Here is a 20,568-nt window from a genome sequence, read left to right on the forward strand (position 1 = left end):
AATCATATAACCACCTATCATTTTATTTCTATATTATCGCTCAATTTAATTGGCAATCAATTTACTTCGATAGTGTAGTCTTTCGGTCGTTGTACGTTGTGTGTCGGCAATTTGATATTCGGTCAGACCATAACATACTGGAAAGACAGAAAAAAAGATTGGGATATGCTATTGAATATGTGGAATATTGAAAATTCGACCTTAGAGCAATGGTTGATTCCATCGAATAACCGGGACAACGCGATGACATACACATCGATGACCAAAGACAAGACGATCGAATTACCTCAATTGAAAGTAGTACGTGATGACAAACACGAGAAAGATTCTATTAAATTAGTTACATCTTCCTCCGTTGAAAAAGTGAGAGTATCTCTTTTTAATAGTCGCTTTATATATTAGAATCGTCCAACCCGTTTCTAAATTACTATTCATGAAAAATATCATCTTTTATAATTGTTAAGTTAAACGGTCGATCAACAATCATTTCTTAGACAACGAACGATGATAAAAAAGACGAGTTCAAGAACAAATTATCAAGAAATTATAAGCGTTCCATGGAGAACAACTATCGTAGTAAATCATCGGAGATATTTAATGATTGGACATTGTCAATATGGGAACAAGCACATTCGCCGAACATGAATCCTCGGGAAAGATTTCGTGCTTTTAATATCTTCCGTGAGATCATTGATCCTCAAAACGATCCTAGAATACTTCGTAGAAGATTGAGAAGCAGTCGTATAGCGATCAGGCCCAGTAATCAAATCATCAATCAAAACGACAAAGAGGCGATTGTTGAGCACGTGGAACACCGTAAATTTGAAAATACGGCGCGTGAAAGACGTCGAAAGTCTCAAAAATTCAGCTTCGATCTGAAATGAATAATGGATCAGTGGAATGTTCGAATGGATCGAAGCAATGATTTAAGCAATATTTAAATGTTCGTAAAAGAAATGATGTGTCCTTCAATATTTTCTGTACAATCGATCCAAAAAGTATATATCATCTCGTCGATGAAATTTTAAATTCACTTGGACATTTATCGTTATCTAATCGTGTCATACAACTATGGTCAGCTTTACTTCCTTGGAGTATGAATCGATTAATATTGGAATAAAACAAATCGACGAGTTGTCTTATAAAAATAATTCATGCTTACTTCAGCTCGGCGTTTCTCGTTCATCCGTTCTTCTTAATGCATTATATCGCATATTGTTTCCTTGTGAAAATCTTACAGAATCCATGCTATCGTCGCTGGCTATGCGTCGGAGTTTTCTAATCCTTTACAATATAAAAATCGAAAGTAATAAATGCCTTTTTCGTTTCTCTTTAAATCGATATTGTCAATGTTAAAAAAGAAGAAAGAAAAAATAATTGTTAATTTATAATAATACTTTCAAAGTAAATAACCGTATGTTTTCATACGGAAAACATACGGCCCACTATATTCTTACTGATTTCTCGAGTTTGAGGATGGAATCGGTGGGAAGAGAACTGCTGGAGAGATTAAAGGCTGTACTACGGGACCCATTACTCTTTCCACATCGAGTGGTTCTTGAATCGGTGGTAAGGGCGATTGATCCCAATCAGAATCTGTAGAACTAATTACATACACACACACACACACACACACACACATATATATATATATATATATATACATACATACATATATACATATATATATACACACACACGCACATATATATATATATATATATATATATATATATATATATATATATATATATAACGTTATTATTAACGTACATCAAAGTGACGTCATTCGTTGTTAGAAATCCTTAAAAGAACATTTGATTGCGTCGTAGTACTATTGTCGATGCGCAAACTATTTCATTTTCTTTTCGATATATCGTGAGTGAATGTGTAATATGCTAGGTAAACATAAAAACGCGGTGAAAAATCGATGATGCGTTTGTATGTACGAAGGGAAGAAAAGTTTACACAGTTGGAAAGTATTACTTTGTACTTACTATGCAATACGATCGATAACGCACAGAAAAAAAGGGGTCACCGACGAATTTTCTTTATTGTACACTTGTTTTTTTCAGAATCCATAAAGATACTTTTGCAACTAGTGCAACTTTGGAGTCTCGGTAAAAATACTTTTTATCGGAGTAAACTTTGCTAACATATTTTATGAATAATCATGACTACTTTGCCGCAATAGAATATCAAGGCGTTCAATAACTACGAACACGCTATATAAAAAGAACAACCTAATCGATAATATTCATATTATCGGTTCCTGTTATTGCTCATACCTGCTTGGTATTCTGCTGTCGTTGTTAAAAGTGTCATAACTCAATCTACTAGATATAGGTGGAAGTTTAGCTCCAAATGCCAGGGATGAGAATGTCAGATCTGCCAGATTACTGTCTACATACGTAGCAGCTTGTATCTCTTGTTGATAGAGCGCATAAAGATTTTGTAAATCCGGTGGCAGAGTCAGACGTCCATCTGTTCAATTGAAAGATCGATATATTGAGATTTATATTAAACGATTCATTATAACGTACCCTCCATTATTCGTCTCTGTCTTGTGATTATCTCATCAGAGATTTGCCTTTGCCGATCATAACGAAGAAGAAGAAGCTCTCGTCTTCGAAGTTCGTGTTGCTTCACGAGTCTCTCGCTCTGAAGCATCATTTTGTCTGCTTCCAGTTCGTGAACTTTTAACATCAATGCTAAAAGCTCACGTTCTTCGTCCGAATTTATACGGGATGGGAGTTCCTTCAAGAAAAATAATCTTTCTCGTTGTTTTTTCAAATTTATATTCTTTTTTCTTAATCACGATAACATAAACTTAATACGATACTTACGTCTTCTAGCGCGGCACTTCGTTTCCTACAAGCCTCTAGCTCCTTTTCCGTAACGGCGCGCATTTCAACGTACCTTTCCTGTTCCTTCGAAATCTCTGCCAATTCCGCCCAAGCCTGCTGTACCAATGAATCATCTTCGAAATCAATATCCTCTAGAAGATCTAAGAACGACATATTTTGAATCTTCGTTTTAAAAGGTACTGATTTCTTTTTTTCTTTTTTTATTTCCATAATGAGACATCCTACACTTGCCTATGTCATCGACTTCTTCCACTTGATAATCCGTTCCAGGACGACGATTTACCGAATCTCTACTCGACCCGTATACTCTATTGTTCCTCGATTCCCACTGAGAGATTATCGAATGCTGTTGCTCCGCAGCGATGTTTAATCCCAAGAGATGACTATCCAGTTCCATAAGTTTCTTCCTGTTTATCGATCATTTTTAAATGAAACTGCAAGTAATTATTTTTTCTAATGTCGATTTACTGAAAGTATTACCTCAAGCGCATTTGTTCTTTAAAAGCGGATACAATTTTCTCTCTCAAAGATCTGAAATCTGAACCATGACCGTCATGTTCCTTCTCCTCGTATCTATCCGAAGGCCTATCTTCCTTCATTTTATTACGCAGACGCGATATCTCGCTCTTCAGATCACTGATTATGTCCTGATATTGGGCAACGTGAAGATAACTAACGTCAAGAACATTTCTTTCTACCTTGTTCGAAATCTTGTTCGCTCGATCCGCATAATTCAAAGTGTTTTTACTTTCATCGCGGTGCACGTTCGCTGGTGAAACATGAGCTATCATAACGGTACGACAGTTACCACCGAGAGCTTCTTTAAGCAATCTGGTCAATTTGGAGTCACGATAATTCACGAATCTCGCTCCACCGGATAATGCCTTGATGCAGTTGCTCAGTGCCAATAATGATCTGTTAATATGCGCACCCTCTTGAAGACGTTTACCTTTGTTCTAAACACATGAACGCGATGTTAACTGGATTCGTAAGAATCTCTTAGATAAAAAGATAATCCGTAGACGGGAAGAGAATTAATTTGTGATTTGAGAAGGAATTTGAAGCGTCTCCTGCACCTGAGTTTGTTTGGCTCTCTCCGAACCAGCGAGATCTATCATGAAGAGTCTACCCTGCTTCAATTTCGTGCGAAGACGTTGCCCGGACTCTTTAACAGGAGAAGAGGATTGTCTGACTGTGACACTAAGGAGAGCGTGACTCCTCGAAGAGGTTTCGTTTGCAGCCGTCGGCTCTACCATTCTTGCTTTATTGCCTTTGTGAAGGAGTTGCATGACCTGTCGATACACGAAACATGCTTACGAATAAATAATTATCTCTCAACGATGATATCGATCGTCGTGTCAAGTTACACATTCAAAGAGTTACGCGTGCTTAGGTTCGTTCAAGGGAACGAGATTCGATCTACGAAATAATCCATTAAGGATTGATTTCATCCATAGGTATAACTTGGGGGAAAATTCCACGACTTACTTCCTCGGTCGAATTAGTAGACACTTCCGTAAGACCCGAAACTTGAACGTTGCGACCTCGAGAATCCTCACGCAACTCCAAATATCCTGTGGTAGGGTTCAACAGATCGCGGATGTTCTCATTGTATATCTCTACGTATGACATAGTAACCTGTAAATTTAAAAAAACAAACTTAAATTTTAATCTTTAAATGAAAAAAAAAAAAATCTTTAATTATGTAATATCGATGATCCTACAGTAAATTCTACGTTGTTCATTAGTTTCTGGGTCGTTAGAAAAATGTCGTTCAAAGCTCGAACCATGATCCCTGGATCGGACGAGGTCCCAACCATGGTGTGCGTTTTTCCAGCTCCCGTAGCTCCATACGCAAAGACCGTAGCATTGTAACCATTGAGAACATCTTGGACTAAATTTTTCGTTGTACCTTCGTACACGACTTCCTGTTTGGTAAACATTTTATTTTAATATTTCTCAGTTCAATTTTTCTTACTGTAATAAACCTTTTTACCTGTGTTGCATCTTCGCCAAAAACAATGTCATAAAGATATTGTCGTGGAAAAGAACGTTTTGACTTCTCACCGACCACTTCTTCTACCATAACCATCTGCATATTTTTATATCTCGTTAGCTCTCGTTTTTATATTTCCGTTTTATATCATTAAATTTAATTAATGTCAATTCCTTACCTTATCGTTAATAGCATGAAGAGTTCTACCTGCTGTAAGAGTTTCGCCTGGTGTAAGGGGCCTTATACGTACAGCGACCTAATCAATAACATAAGTTATAACTGATTATTGTCTTATGCATATACATAAGTTCGAAGTATGTACACGAGGCAATAAGAGAAATGATGAAATCTGAGAACGTAATCTTGCAAAAAAATAAAAGAAAAAGATATAAAATCGTCGATTTCTAAATTATTAACAAATCATTGGACTTATCGGTAATTTGTCAGCAATTTTTCAAAGCGATTCTTTTACTATCACATATGCACAGGATTAAGCGCAACGACCCATGCTTAATTTTTTATTACGTCTTTCTCATTTGATACATGCGACATAGCGTCTGTCACGCTATTATCAAGCATATGCCGATAAATTATTTGCTTTCATCATTTCGTATTAACTTTTCTTAAATAATTAAAATCATACCAATTCTAATCGATCGCGAGGTTTAATGCAATGCCAAAAGATAACTACGAATATGATCGATTTATGTTCTTCGATCAAATATTTAAAAGTCGTTGATGTTATATTACAAATAAGGGAAAAAGAAGACTGTTTTTATTCATCGATTCTAGAGATCAGAAAGAGGTATATATTAATATTTACCCACCCTTAATTTTTCTTCGATCGCTTTCGATGATCGATCTTTAAAATCACGATGGCCATTGCTACTTGTGCTACTGCTACTTCCACTGCTACTGTACTGCGTCATCTTACTAATTTCTTAATTCGTAATACGATAAATAAATTAATAAAGTAAAGTTGTACGATAGTAAGATCAAAAAAATCTTTCAGCTCGAGTATCATAGAAAACGTACTTTTTCTTTCCTTTTTACTCTCTTTCTCCTATGGCACAAATTTTTTCATATTAATAATTATTTTTTTTCGTTATTATCCTAAAAGTTCTTTATTGGTTTGATCGTAGAACAAAATTATTAAAGTGTTGTATTAATATGTTATAAAGAGTTTAAAAAGAGTTTAAAAAGCGAATCGTATTTTCCTTTTGTATATTTTACAAACGATGGTTCAAAACAGAAAGATAATCATATGCACCACTTTTCTAAGGTTTTTCCTTTAATTAACTAAAGTTCATAAATTTGGAAAATTATTTGTGACAGAAGAACGTGTGAAAAATAACGAGTGAGTCATGCGAAAAAAATAGAATCTCTTGAATTCGTATCTTCTCATAATAGGCTCGAAAATGTTATTTAATTCTATAAGGTTTTTTTTTCTTTTCGAGCGGTAAAAGAACGTTTCACTTGAGCATATTTTAACGCACGTTATCGGTTAGAGGTCAGACGGCCGACTGAAGCGCGCACCTGTCCACCCTCTGGAGAAACGTGTGAGCTTACGAGTTACTGCTTACCCTTAAGAATTACGAACTTTCTACTACGTTGAAACTTTTCGAGAAAGAAAAGGATACGATTTAAACATTCTTCCATCGATCACTTGCTAACTTTGAATTATCAAAAGTCACGTGTTCCTTATTTCTTCGATAGTTGAAATCATTCTCAAAACATGACTGCGTTAAAGATGAGACATAAGAACAAAAATATTTTTTCCAGCAATAATTATATTTCGATTGGCTTGGAGATAATGAGAAAAACGGAGGAGTTCTATTTTTCGAAAGCAGCATTATTTGTCTCAAAGTTCGATAATCATAAATCAATCGCCGATCATAAATGATTTGTTTGACGTGTCCTTTCACGTGTCGAGTTACAAATAAACATTACGTTTTAGCATTATGCCCGAACGTTATATGATTTTACGGTCATTAACCAGTACTTATGGTTGCACTACGCATAATTATGCGGTTTTACTATTCTTCCGAAGAGACAAAAATAATCAATGCTGAATAAAGTTAAGCATCGAGGTCAGAGCTAGACGGTCAGATACGATCGATCGATATTACGTATGTGGAACATTAGTTGGCATTATGCGACGAGCTTCGAACGAAATGTTTTTAGAGTGACATCAAATTTTTGGCCATATCATGTGTGACGTCCTAAGAAAAAATAAATGAAGAGATAGATAGATAGATAGAGAAAAAGAGAGAGAGAGAGAGAGAGAGAGAGAGAGAGAGAGAGACAGACAGACAGAGAGAGAGAGCGCTTCATTCACAAAAGCGTCGTCTCACACTGGCGATATTTTGTTTCCATAAAATTTCAATATTGCAATTTACGATGTTCTCGCGGAATCTTTCGAATCGTATATTTGATTTATAATACATACATAAGTGTATGCGGTTAACACTGTTAAATTCTTAAAAATAAATTTATTGTAAAGTTAGAAGAAAAATCTATATGCTTGTCTATGCGTATATGCATAAAGGAATAAAGAAAATATAGAAGGATAAATAAGTAATTGCTTGCACCCTGAGAAAAATGGTGATTTTCACTTATAAAAAGATGTTGCGTGAGACACGCACGTTTCCTCGCTTAAAACTCTTGATAAATAAAAAAAAAGTACCGACCTTCAATATTCTCTTTTTACTTTTTTGAATATTTATGAAATAAACTCTTGCAAATTGTCGTTTTGTTACAAAAAGGATTCGTATGGAATCATGCCAGAGTAAAATCCATTCAAAATTGCATTAAAGTTCTTTCTTACTTTGTTATCGGGAGCTAACATTTTGGCGATTAAATCTCACAACTATTTACTATTATACTATCACTATTATACAAAATATTTGAATGTTAATATATCCGAATAAATAAGATGTTGTTATATAAGTTTAATAAGATCTGTTATATAGCAAATTAAACAATATACGTATTGATAAGATCTAACAATTTAAATTCTACCGGATAGCTTAGATTTGATAGCAAAATATACGTATGTAAATTATTTTTGTAATGCATATTATACTTCATATTTTCAGATCCCTATTATCGGCGACTCATCATTTTTTATAAGACGAGACAACTTTTGAAGAACAATTTTTCGCGTTTCTTTGTATTTCTTAAAACAATTACAGGCAATGAGAAAATATTAGATATTTAAATCCAAATAAAAGACCAATATAGAATATTAAATATGATGAACGCCACAGGAAAGACTATTCTACTTCGTCGGTCGATCCATTGAGCTATTTCTTGGGGCGTCATAGTTGTGAAATTGTGTAATTGTGCTAGAGTCGGCCGTCTTGTAAAAGGTTTCGGCGGTGGAGTACTGTCGATCGTCATGATGCTCCCCACGGAACATTCTTGATCCTTATCTTCCTCGATCTTTACCGAAGGTATATTGATTGTACTCGGAAAGCTCTACACAATACGTTAATGGTCAAAGTTTGATGAAATTTTTGCTTATTACTTTAAATAGAAACTAATTTTAATTACTTTTCATATATAATATAAAGAAAATTTTATAAATACATAGACTTACGTGTACAGTGAGGTAATTTTGGCTTGAATAATCTTGTTCGTTGATATTACCATTGTCGAGCGAAGACCAAGAACGCGATCGTTCTAAACCTACCGTATTCTTTTGAAATTGTTTCCTTGCTAATTTTGGAGTTAAAGTGGATTTAAGTATATACTTGCTGTTCACCTTTTTTAATGGCACATTTTTTCTGTTCGAAAATATTTATCAATTTTACTTTTATTTACTATTCTTCTATTTTTTATTTCAAGTGACAAAAAAGGTCTTATTAATTTTATGAATGAAAATATTATAATACATACTTTCTTCTATAAATCGTATTTACGAATGCAAATTCAACCATAGCTGAGAATAAGAATATTGTACAACCAAGAAACCAAATCTCACTGGCTTTTATATAAGATACCTTTGGTAAAGAATTTTCTACTTTAGATGCAAGAGTCATAAATGTCAATATCGTATTTGTTCCTGTTTAAAATTATATTAATTTATATTAATCTTTCCTTTTAATATCATATGAGAAGCCAGTATTATTGCTTTATAAAATACCTAAAACAATTCGAGGAGGACCTGCATCCATGTGTAACCAAAAGGATACCCAAGATATAACAACAATTAATATGGATGGTATATAATAATCCATCATGAAGAATCCCATTTCACGAGCTAACTTAAATGTTATGGTAATTGAGCTGAAATTACCAGCTAAAATGATGAGAATGATAATATATTATATCAAATTAAAATTATTTTTTATACAGACTGCAAAGTAATGACACCATTACTTTTTTTTATCATCTATTATCCATATCTATTATTTGTAAATACCTGGATAGCTGATACCTGATTTGTTTTTTCTGCTTAACTAAATACTTACCAAAATGACCGTAATGCTGTTGTGCAGTGGTATATGAAACTTGAGACTGGTTTACCCATTTTTCTACAAGTTTATACTCGGTTAAATGTAATTCATCAGCAAGCACAATTGGTTCATCATCCCAAACCAGTTCCATATCTTGTACATTGTATGTCCCTGTAGGTAAAAATACCATTCATTCCAAGCAGCAGACTGGAACAATATAGTTCATGTGGCATTAAAACAACAAAAATAACATCCTACAGCTTTCAAAAGCTAGTGGGCACTCCTGTACATCAAATGGGAATTTTTCTAAACGAAGTCCACAATTAAGAATTGCCTCCATTCTGAAGAAAAAAGAAAAAAAAAAGGAAAAAAAAAAGAAAGAAAAAACATTAATAAATTATTACAATTATTATATTTACGTATAGAACAGGTATAGAATTTGAAAATATTCATATACCTGGTATTTAAAACGACCATTCCGGCTGGATTAATGGAGATTAGCAAATCTTTAACACTATTTCCCACAACAGCAGAACTTCGTTCGTTAGCTACATACACGGAAGGTGTCCAAATTAGATCATGTGCCACTTTTCCGCCATATATTTGAGTTAAATTTGGTGCAATATCTGAGAATTCCAATCGTTTATCCACATATCGAAATTGTAACATCATATTTACACCAAATTGCTATAATATAATATAATGGTTTAAGAGAATTCTACATACTTCGTATTAAATATAATGCTCTTAGAAAATGTTTGATGAATAAAATAAAATATATAATATCTACATTACCAAGGTCTTAGCCATATTTGATCTAAGTATATATATGTATACTCTTGTATAAACTTTTATAGGATCAGAAGAATTAATTTGACCCGGTGGTCTAGCCATTTTATCGTAACGACAATCATGGGTTAATTCTTGTAAAAGTTCAGTTTGTGTAACACTGCCAGCAATTTTCATAGTTGGGCAAATTCCTGCTCTGTGAGAAAAAGGATAAAAATATTAAAACAAAATAATATCTGGTTTAGAAATATTACGATTTTTTATAAAGTTCATATTTTAGAAGGAACATATATCTATAGATAATAGAAAATATTCGTAAAATAATAATTGGTACATATATATATATATATACACACACACACACACATATATATACTATATCTATTTTGTATATATATATATAATTGAATTATAGGAATAGATATAATAATACTTGTATTGGTTCTGAAAGAATTAACATAACGAGAATAATACATAGAAAAGGTCTTCAAATTAATATTCTAGACCTTATCTGTTTGAAAGAATGGTTCATTGCTGCTTTGTAACAATGCAGATGACATAAGCATGGTGCATGTGACTCTCTTACAATATACAAAGAATTTCCGTACTATTGAATCTACGCGGAGAATTAAACGGAGAAGATAAATGTTAGATCTAGACTTTTCTAAGAGTAAAACTTAAATAATAGATAAGTAATAATTTATTTTACTTCTTAAAATATCATATAATTTTGGCATTAAATAAAAAACAATGTAGATTATAAATTTAATGTCAAACAAATATGTATAGGATAATTTGCTCATTATAAAACGTTATCGTCTTTGCATATAGACCCACAAGTATGTCATCGCGTACGCGGGAGAAAAATAAAGATCGTTAAATAATGACGTAGTTTATTCTTAAATCTTTAACAGGAAGAAAATATAGAGTAGCTTCTTATCTAGTGTAATGTCAAGAGTTTACAGTATCACATTTTATGCTGTTTGAACAAGTTATCAATATTTAGATATCTTTGTTCTTAAAATGATAAAGATTAAAAAGAAAATATTATTAATATATTTTTAATATTATATAATCTTCTTTAAATTCATTGTTTCGTGAAAACATAGTTAAATTACAAATGTTATAAAAAAATATATTATTTCAAATCTAATACATATTTTATTAATGTATTTTTCATTCAATGATATTCAATGATAACGATATTAAAAAATTTGATCAATGCTACTTGATTGAAAGAAGATAAAGTGAACATTAAATTTAAATCCCTCTGTTTAAACAAGTGGTTTCAAGTCAATTCTTATTTTCTATTGAAAAGCCAGACTCCAAATGAGAATAAATCAACAACATCTTATTTTCATATACATTACAATATGTTCTTTTTTCATAAAATTATACATATTACTAATTAAATATATACTAACAATAAATGTTTGTTATAATGTTATAATAAATTATCCTTTAAATAATAATAATTCAAATAATAGATTTTAGTAATGAATAATATACTTCGAAATGATTACAACTTAATCGAAATATTTTCAGATTCATCAAGTAGCATTATACTTCAATAACAATTTACAAAGTTTATTAAAATTTATTGATAAAAATAATTACTGTTCAATGATGAATTAACATAAATTATTTAAATAACATTATACATACGTATATGTATAATATGAAATTTATGCAATATTAGCTGTTCTAAGAAATTCAGATAAATATAATGGTTGAAAACAATAAAATGCTTTAGTAGCTACAACGTAAAACTATTACGTATCAGCTATTTACAAAGTTCAACTGAGATACTTATAGTTCAAAACCTTATTAACTCTCATTCTTATATCATTCTATACGCGTATTAATACGCGAGTAAGCTTAGAAATACCACTAAAGCATAATTCGTTAGAAATATAATATTAATAAATGTTTATATTATAATGAATTTTATATAAAATTTTTAAAAACATTTGTAATTCAGCATCATATTATAAAAATATTATATAATATTAAAAATATATTTGAAGTGTCTGAATATAAATAAATATAGAAAATAAAGCAATCAAGGGAAATATGAAATTATGATTAGCACAATTAATTTATTAAAAAAAATATAATAGGTTTATAATTACAATTCTACTTACATATCAGCTACATTTGCAAATAATACTTTTGGTAGGAAATTTAAAAGAAACACAAATAAAAAAACTCTTCCTCCAAGAGTCATTTTCAACTTCTTTACCACTTAACTGTACTACCGGTAGTCATCAACTGATCTTTGCTTGAAACCAAATGTAAGTACTTGGGTGAGCAAATTTACTGGAAAACAGACACCAGCCAAACATTGGCTCCTACTTACATGCTCTCCTGCTTGGAGAATACACATGCACTGACACATACAAGCAGATGAAATTATTCTACATACACATACTTATTTCGTGTATTTAAAGATTAACATTGTAAACTCTTACGATACATGATTCTTTTAAGTATTATTAAATCTTCAAAATATTAAGTAAGAGAATATAATCCACTTATATAAAGTAATAATTATTTCATATTATAAAATTTTATTACATCATCTTAATATACTAATGTAATTACATTTACATACTCTCTCTAATTTTTTTTTTTTGAGCACATTTTACTATTTATATCAGCATTATTTATTGCAAATTTAATATTCAAAATAAATTGAAATCAATAAATTTCTATTGTGATAATTTTTTTATCTGCTTTGGTTTACTACATATATTTATAATATTTACATTTATGATATTTAAATTAATATAAAATGTAATAAATATGTACATTGAATCCAAATAGTATGTTTATTTTGGATTTATTTAAGTAACATTTCTTATATTATCTGTACCATTTAATGTAATATGTGGTTTCATTCTATTAACAGTGTAAGTTAATAGATGTAGATCTTGCATAAGACGAGTCAATCTTTTGAAGTGACGTTCTGTATAAGGTATCATGCCTTCAAGAGAAGACAATAGACCTGTAGTTTGAAGATCTTCTATATCCATTTCACTTGTCAATACATGTATAACTGTCTGTAAATTACATAATTATAAAATTTTATGTTTCAGACAAATAAGATAATTATTTTGTATTTTAATTATTGTTGCTTGATATACCTGAGCAGCTTGGGCATTTTTACTGTTAGTATTCCATGTAACCGCACAACGCAATAGAGCTTCCTTACAAGAAGGTGTCAATTCATGTATTGTTTTTTTTAATTCATTATTTTCTCCTTTTAAGATCCCTATATAATTGTAAAGTTAGATTATAAGACTTCTATATAAATTTTTTTTATAATTTAACTATAGTAATTTATCTTTGTGTTTAATCCTCTTTTTTTTTTTATTAATACAATTATATATTTTTTATACCTTCTACAATCTTTAAAACTTGTAATGGACGCTCCAATTCCAAAGCTATTTGTAATGCAGTAGATAATTCATTCGCTTGAAGTAAATTTGCTAATTTTTGTTCTTCCAGTATAATTCGTTCTTTTTCTGCAGCAATTTGAGTCTTTTTTTCTTCAGTTACATCTTTCCAAATTACCAATAAAGAATCACTTCCACCACTAATAACATGTTTTTCGTCTTTACTAACTAGATAAAAAAATAAATAAATGAATATAATCAAAGAAAGCTTATACAAATATATATTTAGCAAATATCGAATATGTAAAATAATATAAAATAATCTAACCAACAAGTGCCCATACACGATTCTCATGCTTATCCAAGGTGCAAACACATTCGGATGTTTTAATACTCCAAAGTTTTAAAAGGCCGTCTGCACCTGCGGTAATCAATTGCATACCACGAGACATAAATTCTGCCCTTAAAACAGAGGATTCATGTCCCTGCAAGGTCTAGATAATATAAAAAAAAAAATTATATAAACAAGAAATGTTACATAAACATAAATAACATAATGTCTAAACTTTAGGTACCTTTAAACAAGAAAGATCAGACAATGACCATATCTTAATTGTACAATCCGCAGATGTTGTCAGCAATACTTGATCGATTGGCGAAAATCGTACACACCATACACCTCTGCGATGACCGTTAAATACACCAAGTAATTGAAGATCATCAGCAGACCATAACTAAAATATATTCAAAATAGTTAATTATATGGAAGTCATGCTATATTTTAATATGTTACTACCTTGGCAACTTTGTCTTGAGATCCAGTTGCAATGAACTTATCATTTGGTGAAATTGTTACACTGTTAATATCTTTCTGATGTGCTAACACTGTATGAGTTGCATTCACAACAATATGTTCAGCTGTAAATATCAACCTTTGAATAATTTGGTGTGTGTGTGTGTGTGTGTAGTAATATTTTGTTTAAGTAGTGTTACATTAAAATTTTAAATGTTGTTGATCAACTTACATGTAGTTGCCAAATTTTCAGGTAAAGACCAAAGTTTAAGACATGAATCCTGACTGACCGATGCAAAGAATTTTGCTGATAATTGTGAAATAATAACAGAGCCAACAGAAGCTGTATGTCTAATAGCAGAAGCAATACATGTCATTTTAGTTGTTTCCTTATCCATAAACCATATTCGAATACTATTATCCTAACAATAATAATATAAATATAACATATTAGCAATATATACATTCGCATATTAGTAGATTTAATAGATATAGAAAAATGAAAAAAGGAATTAAACTTTCATTACCTTAGCTGAAGATATAAGTAATTGTCTATTGACTGGAGTTGTAGCAAGAGATAAAACGATATCAGTATGACCAGAAAGTAATTGACAATTCATGGAATTGAGTTCATATAATTTTATATCTGAACTATTACTTGCGAGTGCAATATGTGAATCTTCATTTCCAACATAAACAATATCTAATATTTCATCCGTATATCCTACTATCTATAATATATTAAATTTTCTTCATATTAACAAAACATGATAAACAATATGAAAATATTTTGTAAATATATAAAAACATACTTGTTTTGTACATTCAAATGTATTCATAGAATGTATAATTATATTATGATCTGCAGAAACCACAGCAAAGCTATTAATAACTTGATTATAAAGTAGATGCATAATGGAAAGTCCCCCTTCCTCTTTGGCTGCAGATACCAAGGAATTTTGTTGTGCATAACATTTTCTACCAGTGTTCATTTCCCAAATATTTACAGCACCTAAACAATTAGAAATATAAATGTTATTCATTTATTAAATAATGTATAGAAGAAAATATTCAAATGAAAAATATCGAACCTTTTTCTCCGGCACTAGCTACATAAATAGAATCTGCTTCAATTCTATCTGGACAATTTGGAAAAGAAATATTATTTGGTATAATAAAAGCCCCTTCTATTCCTTCATATACTGGTAGAACACGGACTGAAGTTGCAGAAGAAATGTCCCACAAAATTAATACTCTGTCTCTTCCAGAACTGTACATTTTGAAAAGTACATAATTTTAATTTTATAGAAATATGAAAATATACTGTTATACGTTACCTAATTAAGTTGATGCCATTTTGATGAAAACATAGTGATGTTACTTTACTAAAATGTCCAGAAAGGAGAATCTTTTCCTGACCAGTATTAATATCCCAACCATGTATCTTGGTATCGTCGCCTGCTCCAAATAATAATTCTTTTTTAGTATCAGGATGAAATGCTAACACACTGAAATCAATATTCAAAAAATAAACATGTTTAATTAAATAAAATAATAGAAAATAATAGAAATATAGTAATTATATACCTAATAACACCTTGTATTCCTTTGATATTTTGTGTGCAAGCATGATGTTGTAAATCCCACAACCTAATACTACCATCGCTTCCCCCCGAAGCCATCAAATTTTTTTTATTTAAAAAAGAAATCTTTACAACTGGTCCTTTATGAATAGATTTCCATATTTTTATTAATTTATTTTCTAAAATAATATAAGATTCATAAGAAGATAATATCAAGATGAATTTATTTATAAGAGTACACAAATAAAATAATAAAAATATTATTTTTAAAATACCTTTCCAATTCCATAACTTAAATAGACTACTTTTACAGTGAGCTAGTATATGCAAATTGTCATCGCTGACAGCAAAACAATGGATTGTATCCTCATCTTGCTCTTGTTCTTCCTCTGTTGCTCCCAAAGATTGAATCACAGTACCTGTATCTACTGATAACACAGATATAACTCCGCATTTTTGGCAAAATATGTGTTTTCCGTCAATATTCCACTATAAACACAATAACGATATATATTTTTTGTAATTTTCACAATTATTAAAACTAATTACAATGAAAGTTTTTATAACATACATAAATATCACCTCCTGTGTAAAAAGCACCATACACAGATTCTACTTCAAAACTGGAAATAAACAATAATATTTTTTAGGTTATAAAGAAGGAAGAATTATAAAAAGCATCAGTAATCACAAATAATATAACTTACTCTTCCTTTAAAATATTTTTGCTCATTGTTATATTAAAAAAAAAGAAAAGAATAAACAATATAAAATCTTAGGAGATTATAGTTTTTGCTTATGGGTTATTTTAATATGTTAAATTTAAATGTGATGCCTTAGATTGTACACTTAAATTAACCACGTGCACGTATTGATGTTAGACTCATTTGGTAAGATTTTTAGTACAGAATATCATCGCTAGAGAGCCCATCAATAACTGTGCATTGACTTACATATAAATAAATATATTTCATATACAATTTTAGCTAAGTTTACAATTTTATTTAACGTAATTATTTTTATTACACAAAGTAAATTGCCGATCATAATTTATGTATAAGTAAAATTCATAGAAAGCAAAATGTTCGGTCTCTTAATTAAGCAATGCATGCGGAGATCGGCTTATAGAATAAATAATGTTAAGATTGATATAAAATTCTTATGTCAGGTTCCAATAAAAGAAAAACAAACTCTACAACAGACTTCTACAATCAATGATAAAAATTTAACAGAATCGAAGTATCCTGAATATGAAATAATCTATAGATTTTCTTATATAAAATTTGTAAGTTTTTATCATATATCTAAACGAAATATGTTAATAGGCAATGGTGTAATAATACCACTAATGGCTTTATTATCTCAAGGAAGCATAATATCTGAAGTATTTGCTACTTTTGTATCAATTGTAGGTAAGTTTTAATTATAATAAAAAGTAATTCCAACATTTGGATTTTTATTTCAAGTAAAAAATGCTCTTTTCTTATATAGTAAGTGGATTTACATTGTCACTGTACTTGACTGGAACACTTTTTACCAATCAAATTGGTATTATATATTTTAAAGATAATGAATCTATAAAAATTGCATATGTGAATAAATGGGGCAAAAGGATAGACATAGATACTTCGATTAATGAAATTAAACCACTTCAAAGCGTTTCTTCTTCAATAGGAAATAAACATTTTAAAAAAATATATATTAAATCACTTAAATATCCACTCAAACTATATGTAAACTTCAGTATAATTAATAATAAAGAACAACTAACAAACATATTAGGTGATTATGAATAATATCTATATATTTAGACTTTAAAGTTAATGATTTAATGTACATATTATAATATCCAAATATATCTAATTAAACAAAATATTTTATTTTTATTATTGCTTCAACCATCTAAAGTGAGCATAAGCACGATTCGCATCACATTCCTTGTGCAAATCATGCTTTCTTACAATAACACGACCCTGTAATAAAAAGATAGAAATAAGAAAGAGATAATAAATAGTACTTAAATAAATTCTTGTAGGAATTATTTATAACATATGATAGTAAAAGAAATACACATAATATAAAAATTATATTAAAGAAAATTGATACTAACCCGTTTATGAAAAGCATCTATAAACTCTTTTGCTAATTGTTGAGGAAAATGTACAGATTTATCTTTACTTTTTGCTGCTTGTATTAACCAATTCATTGCCATAAATTTAGCTCTATTTTCACTTACTGCTACAGGAATCTAAAATATAATTAATTATTATTACCTCGTAGTTTCTTATAACAATATATAAAAACAAAAGAATAACAAATTTATATAAATTACCTTATAATTTATACCACCTTTTCTATGATTCTTTAATTCTAAAATTGGTGTAACATTCTCAATAGCCTTACTAAAAATTACTTTTGGATCTAATTCAATATTATTTTTTTGACTAGGATCAGCTTTATGATAATGCTGTAATTGCATTAATTTAATAGCTTCAAAAGTTTCTTCCAGTAACGATCTTGCTAATTTTTTATCTCCTTTTCTCATAATATAATTTGTAAATTGACTATAACAGAGAATAAAATGAGGGATTAAAAAATGATATAGAATTATTATAAACATAGAAAAAAATAACTCTTGTATAATGTAAAATATTGTGATGAAAGCACTTACTTTACCATATTATCATAAAATACTGAACATGTATCCGTGGTTGTTGCTGGTTTAATAGATTTATTAACAATTTCTTTTATTTCGTTTGATACACGTAAATTTTGTTGTTCTTCCTTATTATATATTGGTTTAATATAACGAAGTGGAAATACACTATAATATCTAATAAAATAAAATTTTAAGCTATTATATAGAAGAAAAATAAAGCATATTTTTTCTTTGAATATATTTACATATATCCTATATAATTTTAACTATAGCATATATACTTGGATATATCATACAAACAAAATATAAATAATATTAAAAGTATGCCATACATTAATATACCTTTGATCTTTACATAAATTTAATAAATGAATTGTTTTTGTAGCAAATAAACGTAAATTTGACATAATTATATGTATATATTGGCCTCAAACAATTTTATTAGATATATAATTAACAGTTCGATAATATTCTGTATTATTCTTAAATGACCATCGAATATTAAGATTTCTCGTTTAATTATAAATATTTTAAAATATTCCACATTGACGATATTATATATCCTTTTAATTTTACACAGATAAGAAAGTGTAGAATTAAATTCTTCACATGTAGAGGACGCAATGAATCTATCGATTGTTGCGTCAAAAAATCTCGATTGGAATCTTCATTTGAGAGATCAAGGCAAAAGAGAAGCACAAGGTATATTTTTTTGTTTACAATAAAATTTATTACAACAATAAAAATTGCACTTTGCTATATTACCAGAAATGCTTATTCTCTAAATTCTACCTAAGTACTAACAAATATTTAAAAGATACAAAGCTTTTTTTGTTTCGTTATCTAGGAACTTTTATTTGCAATCGAACTGATGTATGTAGGCTTAAAGCGATCTCACGTGGATGTATGAAGTACATTCGTTTGCAAAACTGTTTAAAGTATATATATATCTGACAAGTTTATAAAATAAAGACGTTTTTATAAATTTATAAATGTTAATTTATTTTTAAATCATAATAATAAAAAGTAATTTACAAAAATGGATGAAGGCAAAGCTCTTAATATTTGTGTACCTGGTAAATGAACAGTTTTTTATTTTATATACAAAGGAAAATTTTCAATACCGTTTAGTTTTTAATTATTTCCATAAACTCACATAAATTTGTTGTCATAATAATGATCGTTTTAGGACAAAGATTGTGTGCTTCTGATAAAGTTATTATATCAGGAGCTGGAACATATGAAGAACGAGGTTATATTTACTCTAAAATAGTTGGTGTTGTTAAATTTATTATGGAAGAAAATGTATGTATAAAAATGATTTGACCTTTTAATTTTATTCTTTCTAACATTACAATTTATGCTGCTTTTTTTTTTTAGACACGTACTATCGAGGTGCATGGTATTACAGAACAAAGTATAGTACCAGCACCAGGCGATATTGTTACTGCAATGGTTACCATTGTTAATCAAAGATTTTGTAAGTGTAGTATTAAATGTATAGGCGACGTAGTATTGACAAGACCATACAGAGGAATTTTAAGGAAAGAGGATGTACGTGCCATTGACAAGGATAGGGTGGAAATGTATAAATCTTATCGACCTGGAGATATTATTCTTGCAAGAGTTGTATCCTTCTATAAAAATTTAACATTTCTAATTACATAGCTATATAACTATATATTATTTTTTATATATTAATTAGTTACCAATGACAGAAGCACATACTTATCAACTTAGTACAGCAGAGAATGAATTAGGAGTAGTGATAGCCCATAGCGAAGAAGGTAGTTTTATCATTTTTTATTCACAAAAATATACTTATTTTAGTATTCTATATAGATTTTTTTATAAACTTTCAGGTGTAGCAATGATACCCATAAGTTGGACCCAAATGCAATGTCCAAAGACATTATACAAAGAATATAGAAAAGTTGCCAAAGTTGTTCCTGAACATATTATAGCAGAATATTAAAATAAAATTTATTATACACGAATAAGATTTTTTCATTCTACCTATAAA

The 20,568-nt window shown here is 29.6% G+C and overlaps 6 protein-coding genes across 10 annotated transcripts; 2 read left to right on the forward strand and 4 right to left on the reverse strand.

Annotated features, from left to right (window-relative positions):
- Nucleotides 1–733: 733 nt before the first annotated feature.
- LOC118441385 (kinesin-like protein KIF19) lies at nucleotides 734–7,141 on the reverse strand. 3 transcript variants are annotated; one of them, XM_085660254.1, is made up of 16 exons: nucleotides 6,134–7,141; nucleotides 5,899–5,926; nucleotides 5,691–5,803; nucleotides 5,042–5,119; nucleotides 4,864–4,959; nucleotides 4,592–4,795; nucleotides 4,356–4,505; nucleotides 3,944–4,159; nucleotides 3,348–3,823; nucleotides 3,099–3,274; nucleotides 2,847–3,007; nucleotides 2,544–2,757; nucleotides 2,289–2,484; nucleotides 1,458–1,604; nucleotides 1,163–1,284; nucleotides 734–875 (listed from the first exon to the last, which is right to left on the reverse strand). In XM_085660254.1, exons 3-15 carry the CDS (start codon nucleotides 5,790–5,792, stop codon nucleotides 1,164–1,166), a joined length of 2,337 nt encoding a protein of 778 aa, XP_085516380.1. In that variant the 5' UTR covers nucleotides 5,793–5,803; nucleotides 5,899–5,926; nucleotides 6,134–7,141; the 3' UTR covers nucleotides 734–875; nucleotide 1,163. The 3 variants fall into 3 exon arrangements, with proteins under 3 accessions (XP_085516380.1, XP_085516379.1, XP_085516381.1); XM_085660253.1 differs by having other exon boundaries at nucleotides 5,899–7,141; XM_085660255.1 differs by lacking the exon at nucleotides 734–875 and adding an exon at nucleotides 948–1,088 and having other exon boundaries at nucleotides 5,899–7,141.
- An 865-nt stretch (nucleotides 7,142–8,006) lies between these two features.
- Nucleotides 8,007–12,507, reverse strand: LOC146872654 (pH-sensitive chloride channel 2). Its single transcript, XM_085660258.1, has 9 exons — nucleotides 12,257–12,507; nucleotides 10,119–10,308; nucleotides 9,781–10,010; nucleotides 9,582–9,664; nucleotides 9,339–9,494; nucleotides 9,011–9,166; nucleotides 8,764–8,929; nucleotides 8,465–8,651; nucleotides 8,007–8,343 (listed from the first exon to the last, which is right to left on the reverse strand). Exons 1-9 carry the CDS (start codon nucleotides 12,337–12,339, stop codon nucleotides 8,080–8,082), a joined length of 1,515 nt encoding a protein of 504 aa, XP_085516384.1. The 5' UTR covers nucleotides 12,340–12,507; the 3' UTR covers nucleotides 8,007–8,079.
- Nucleotides 12,508–12,821: 314 nt separating this feature from the next.
- Nucleotides 12,822–16,763, reverse strand: LOC118441363 (transducin beta-like protein 3). Its single transcript, XM_035865643.2, has 15 exons — nucleotides 16,594–16,763; nucleotides 16,458–16,509; nucleotides 16,162–16,375; nucleotides 15,891–16,065; nucleotides 15,641–15,811; nucleotides 15,395–15,573; nucleotides 15,116–15,315; nucleotides 14,831–15,034; nucleotides 14,536–14,725; nucleotides 14,307–14,428; nucleotides 14,086–14,244; nucleotides 13,839–14,004; nucleotides 13,514–13,738; nucleotides 13,259–13,386; nucleotides 12,822–13,174 (listed from the first exon to the last, which is right to left on the reverse strand). Exons 1-15 carry the CDS (start codon nucleotides 16,617–16,619, stop codon nucleotides 12,959–12,961), a joined length of 2,427 nt encoding a protein of 808 aa, XP_035721536.2. The 5' UTR covers nucleotides 16,620–16,763; the 3' UTR covers nucleotides 12,822–12,958.
- A 28-nt stretch (nucleotides 16,764–16,791) lies between these two features.
- LOC118441375 (uncharacterized) lies at nucleotides 16,792–17,708 on the forward strand. The gene is made up of 2 exons (XM_035865677.2): nucleotides 16,792–17,298; nucleotides 17,378–17,708. Exons 1-2 carry the CDS (start codon nucleotides 16,968–16,970, stop codon nucleotides 17,680–17,682), a joined length of 636 nt encoding a protein of 211 aa, XP_035721570.1. The 5' UTR covers nucleotides 16,792–16,967; the 3' UTR covers nucleotides 17,683–17,708.
- Nucleotides 17,631–19,392, reverse strand: mRpS7 (mitochondrial ribosomal protein S7). Of its 2 annotated transcripts, none has more exons than XM_085660263.1 (5): nucleotides 19,311–19,392; nucleotides 18,558–18,719; nucleotides 18,219–18,450; nucleotides 17,997–18,134; nucleotides 17,631–17,859 (listed from the first exon to the last, which is right to left on the reverse strand). In XM_085660263.1, the coding sequence occupies exons 2-5, from the start codon at nucleotides 18,563–18,565 to the stop codon at nucleotides 17,773–17,775; spliced, it is 465 nt and encodes a 154-aa protein (XP_085516389.1). In that variant the 5' UTR covers nucleotides 18,566–18,719; nucleotides 19,311–19,392; the 3' UTR covers nucleotides 17,631–17,772. The 2 variants fall into 2 exon arrangements, with proteins under 2 accessions (XP_085516389.1, XP_035721588.2); XM_035865695.2 differs by lacking the exon at nucleotides 19,311–19,392 and adding an exon at nucleotides 18,888–19,290.
- On the forward strand, nucleotides 19,124–20,555 carry Csl4 (exosome component 1 Csl4). Of its 2 annotated transcripts, XM_035865679.2 has the most exons (6): nucleotides 19,124–19,247; nucleotides 19,393–19,621; nucleotides 19,735–19,850; nucleotides 19,926–20,174; nucleotides 20,251–20,332; nucleotides 20,408–20,555. In XM_035865679.2, the coding sequence occupies exons 2-6, from the start codon at nucleotides 19,585–19,587 to the stop codon at nucleotides 20,518–20,520; spliced, it is 597 nt and encodes a 198-aa protein (XP_035721572.1). In that variant the 5' UTR covers nucleotides 19,124–19,247; nucleotides 19,393–19,584; the 3' UTR covers nucleotides 20,521–20,555. The 2 variants fall into 2 exon arrangements, with proteins under 2 accessions (XP_035721572.1, XP_085516390.1); XM_085660264.1 differs by lacking the exon at nucleotides 19,393–19,621 and having other exon boundaries at nucleotides 19,149–19,247.
- Nucleotides 20,556–20,568: the final 13 nt, after the last annotated feature.

Source organism: Vespa mandarinia, chromosome 11, assembly GCF_050613455.1.
Source record: "Vespa mandarinia isolate Hongniang chromosome 11, ASM5061345v1, whole genome shotgun sequence".
NCBI classification, from domain to species: Eukaryota; Metazoa; Arthropoda; class Insecta; order Hymenoptera; family Vespidae; genus Vespa; species Vespa mandarinia.

What these genes read in the sequence shown, in the direction of transcription:
- LOC118441385 (XM_085660254.1), bottom strand. Translation starts at nt 5,792, where the DNA reads ATGACGCAGTACAGTAGCAGTGGAAGTAGCAGTAGCACAAGTAGCAAT. An exon ending in TGAACAACGTAGAATTTACT is followed by an intron (nt 4,506 to 4,591) that starts GTAGGATCATCG and finishes TTAAATTTACAG; the next exon opens with GTTACTATGTCATACGTAGA. An exon ending in CTACTAATTCGACCGAGGAA is followed by an intron (nt 4,160 to 4,355) that starts GTAAGTCGTGGA and finishes GTGTATCGACAG; the next exon opens with GTCATGCAACTCCTTCACAA.
- LOC146872654 (XM_085660258.1), bottom strand. Translation starts at nt 12,339, where the DNA reads ATGACTCTTGGAGGAAGAGTTTTTTTATTTGTGTTTCTTTTAAATTTC. An exon ending in CAAATATGGCTAAGACCTTG is followed by an intron (nt 10,011 to 10,118) that starts GTAATGTAGATA and finishes ATTATATTATAG; the next exon opens with CAATTTGGTGTAAATATGAT. An exon ending in ATGGTCGTTTTAAATACCAG is followed by an intron (nt 9,665 to 9,780) that starts GTATATGAATAT and finishes TTTTTTCTTCAG; the next exon opens with AATGGAGGCAATTCTTAATT.
- LOC118441363 (XM_035865643.2), bottom strand. Translation starts at nt 16,619, where the DNA reads ATGAGCAAAAATATTTTAAAGGAAGA. An exon ending in TACTTATATCTTCAGCTAAG is followed by an intron (nt 14,726 to 14,830) that starts GTAATGAAAGTT and finishes TATTATTGTTAG; the next exon opens with GATAATAGTATTCGAATATG. An exon ending in CTGATCTTTCTTGTTTAAAG is followed by an intron (nt 14,005 to 14,085) that starts GTACCTAAAGTT and finishes TATATTATCTAG; the next exon opens with ACCTTGCAGGGACATGAATC.
- LOC118441375 (XM_035865677.2), top strand. Translation starts at nt 16,968, where the DNA reads ATGTTCGGTCTCTTAATTAAGCAATGCATGCGGAGATCGGCTTATAGA. An exon ending in TACTTTTGTATCAATTGTAG is followed by an intron (nt 17,299 to 17,377) that starts GTAAGTTTTAAT and finishes TTTCTTATATAG; the next exon opens with TAAGTGGATTTACATTGTCA.
- mRpS7 (XM_035865695.2), bottom strand. Translation starts at nt 18,952, where the DNA reads ATGTCAAATTTACGTTTATTTGCTACAAAAACAATTCATTTATTAAAT. An exon ending in AATTTATGTAAAGATCAAAG is followed by an intron (nt 18,720 to 18,887) that starts GTATATTAATGT and finishes TTATTTTATTAG; the next exon opens with ATATTATAGTGTATTTCCAC. An exon ending in TTTTATGATAATATGGTAAA is followed by an intron (nt 18,451 to 18,557) that starts GTAAGTGCTTTC and finishes TCTCTGTTATAG; the next exon opens with TCAATTTACAAATTATATTA.
- Csl4 (XM_085660264.1), top strand. Translation starts at nt 19,169, where the DNA reads ATGAATCTATCGATTGTTGCGTCAAAAAATCTCGATTGGAATCTTCAT. An exon ending in AGGCAAAAGAGAAGCACAAG is followed by an intron (nt 19,248 to 19,734) that starts GTATATTTTTTT and finishes TGATCGTTTTAG; the next exon opens with GACAAAGATTGTGTGCTTCT. An exon ending in AATTTATTATGGAAGAAAAT is followed by an intron (nt 19,851 to 19,925) that starts GTATGTATAAAA and finishes TTTTTTTTTTAG; the next exon opens with ACACGTACTATCGAGGTGCA.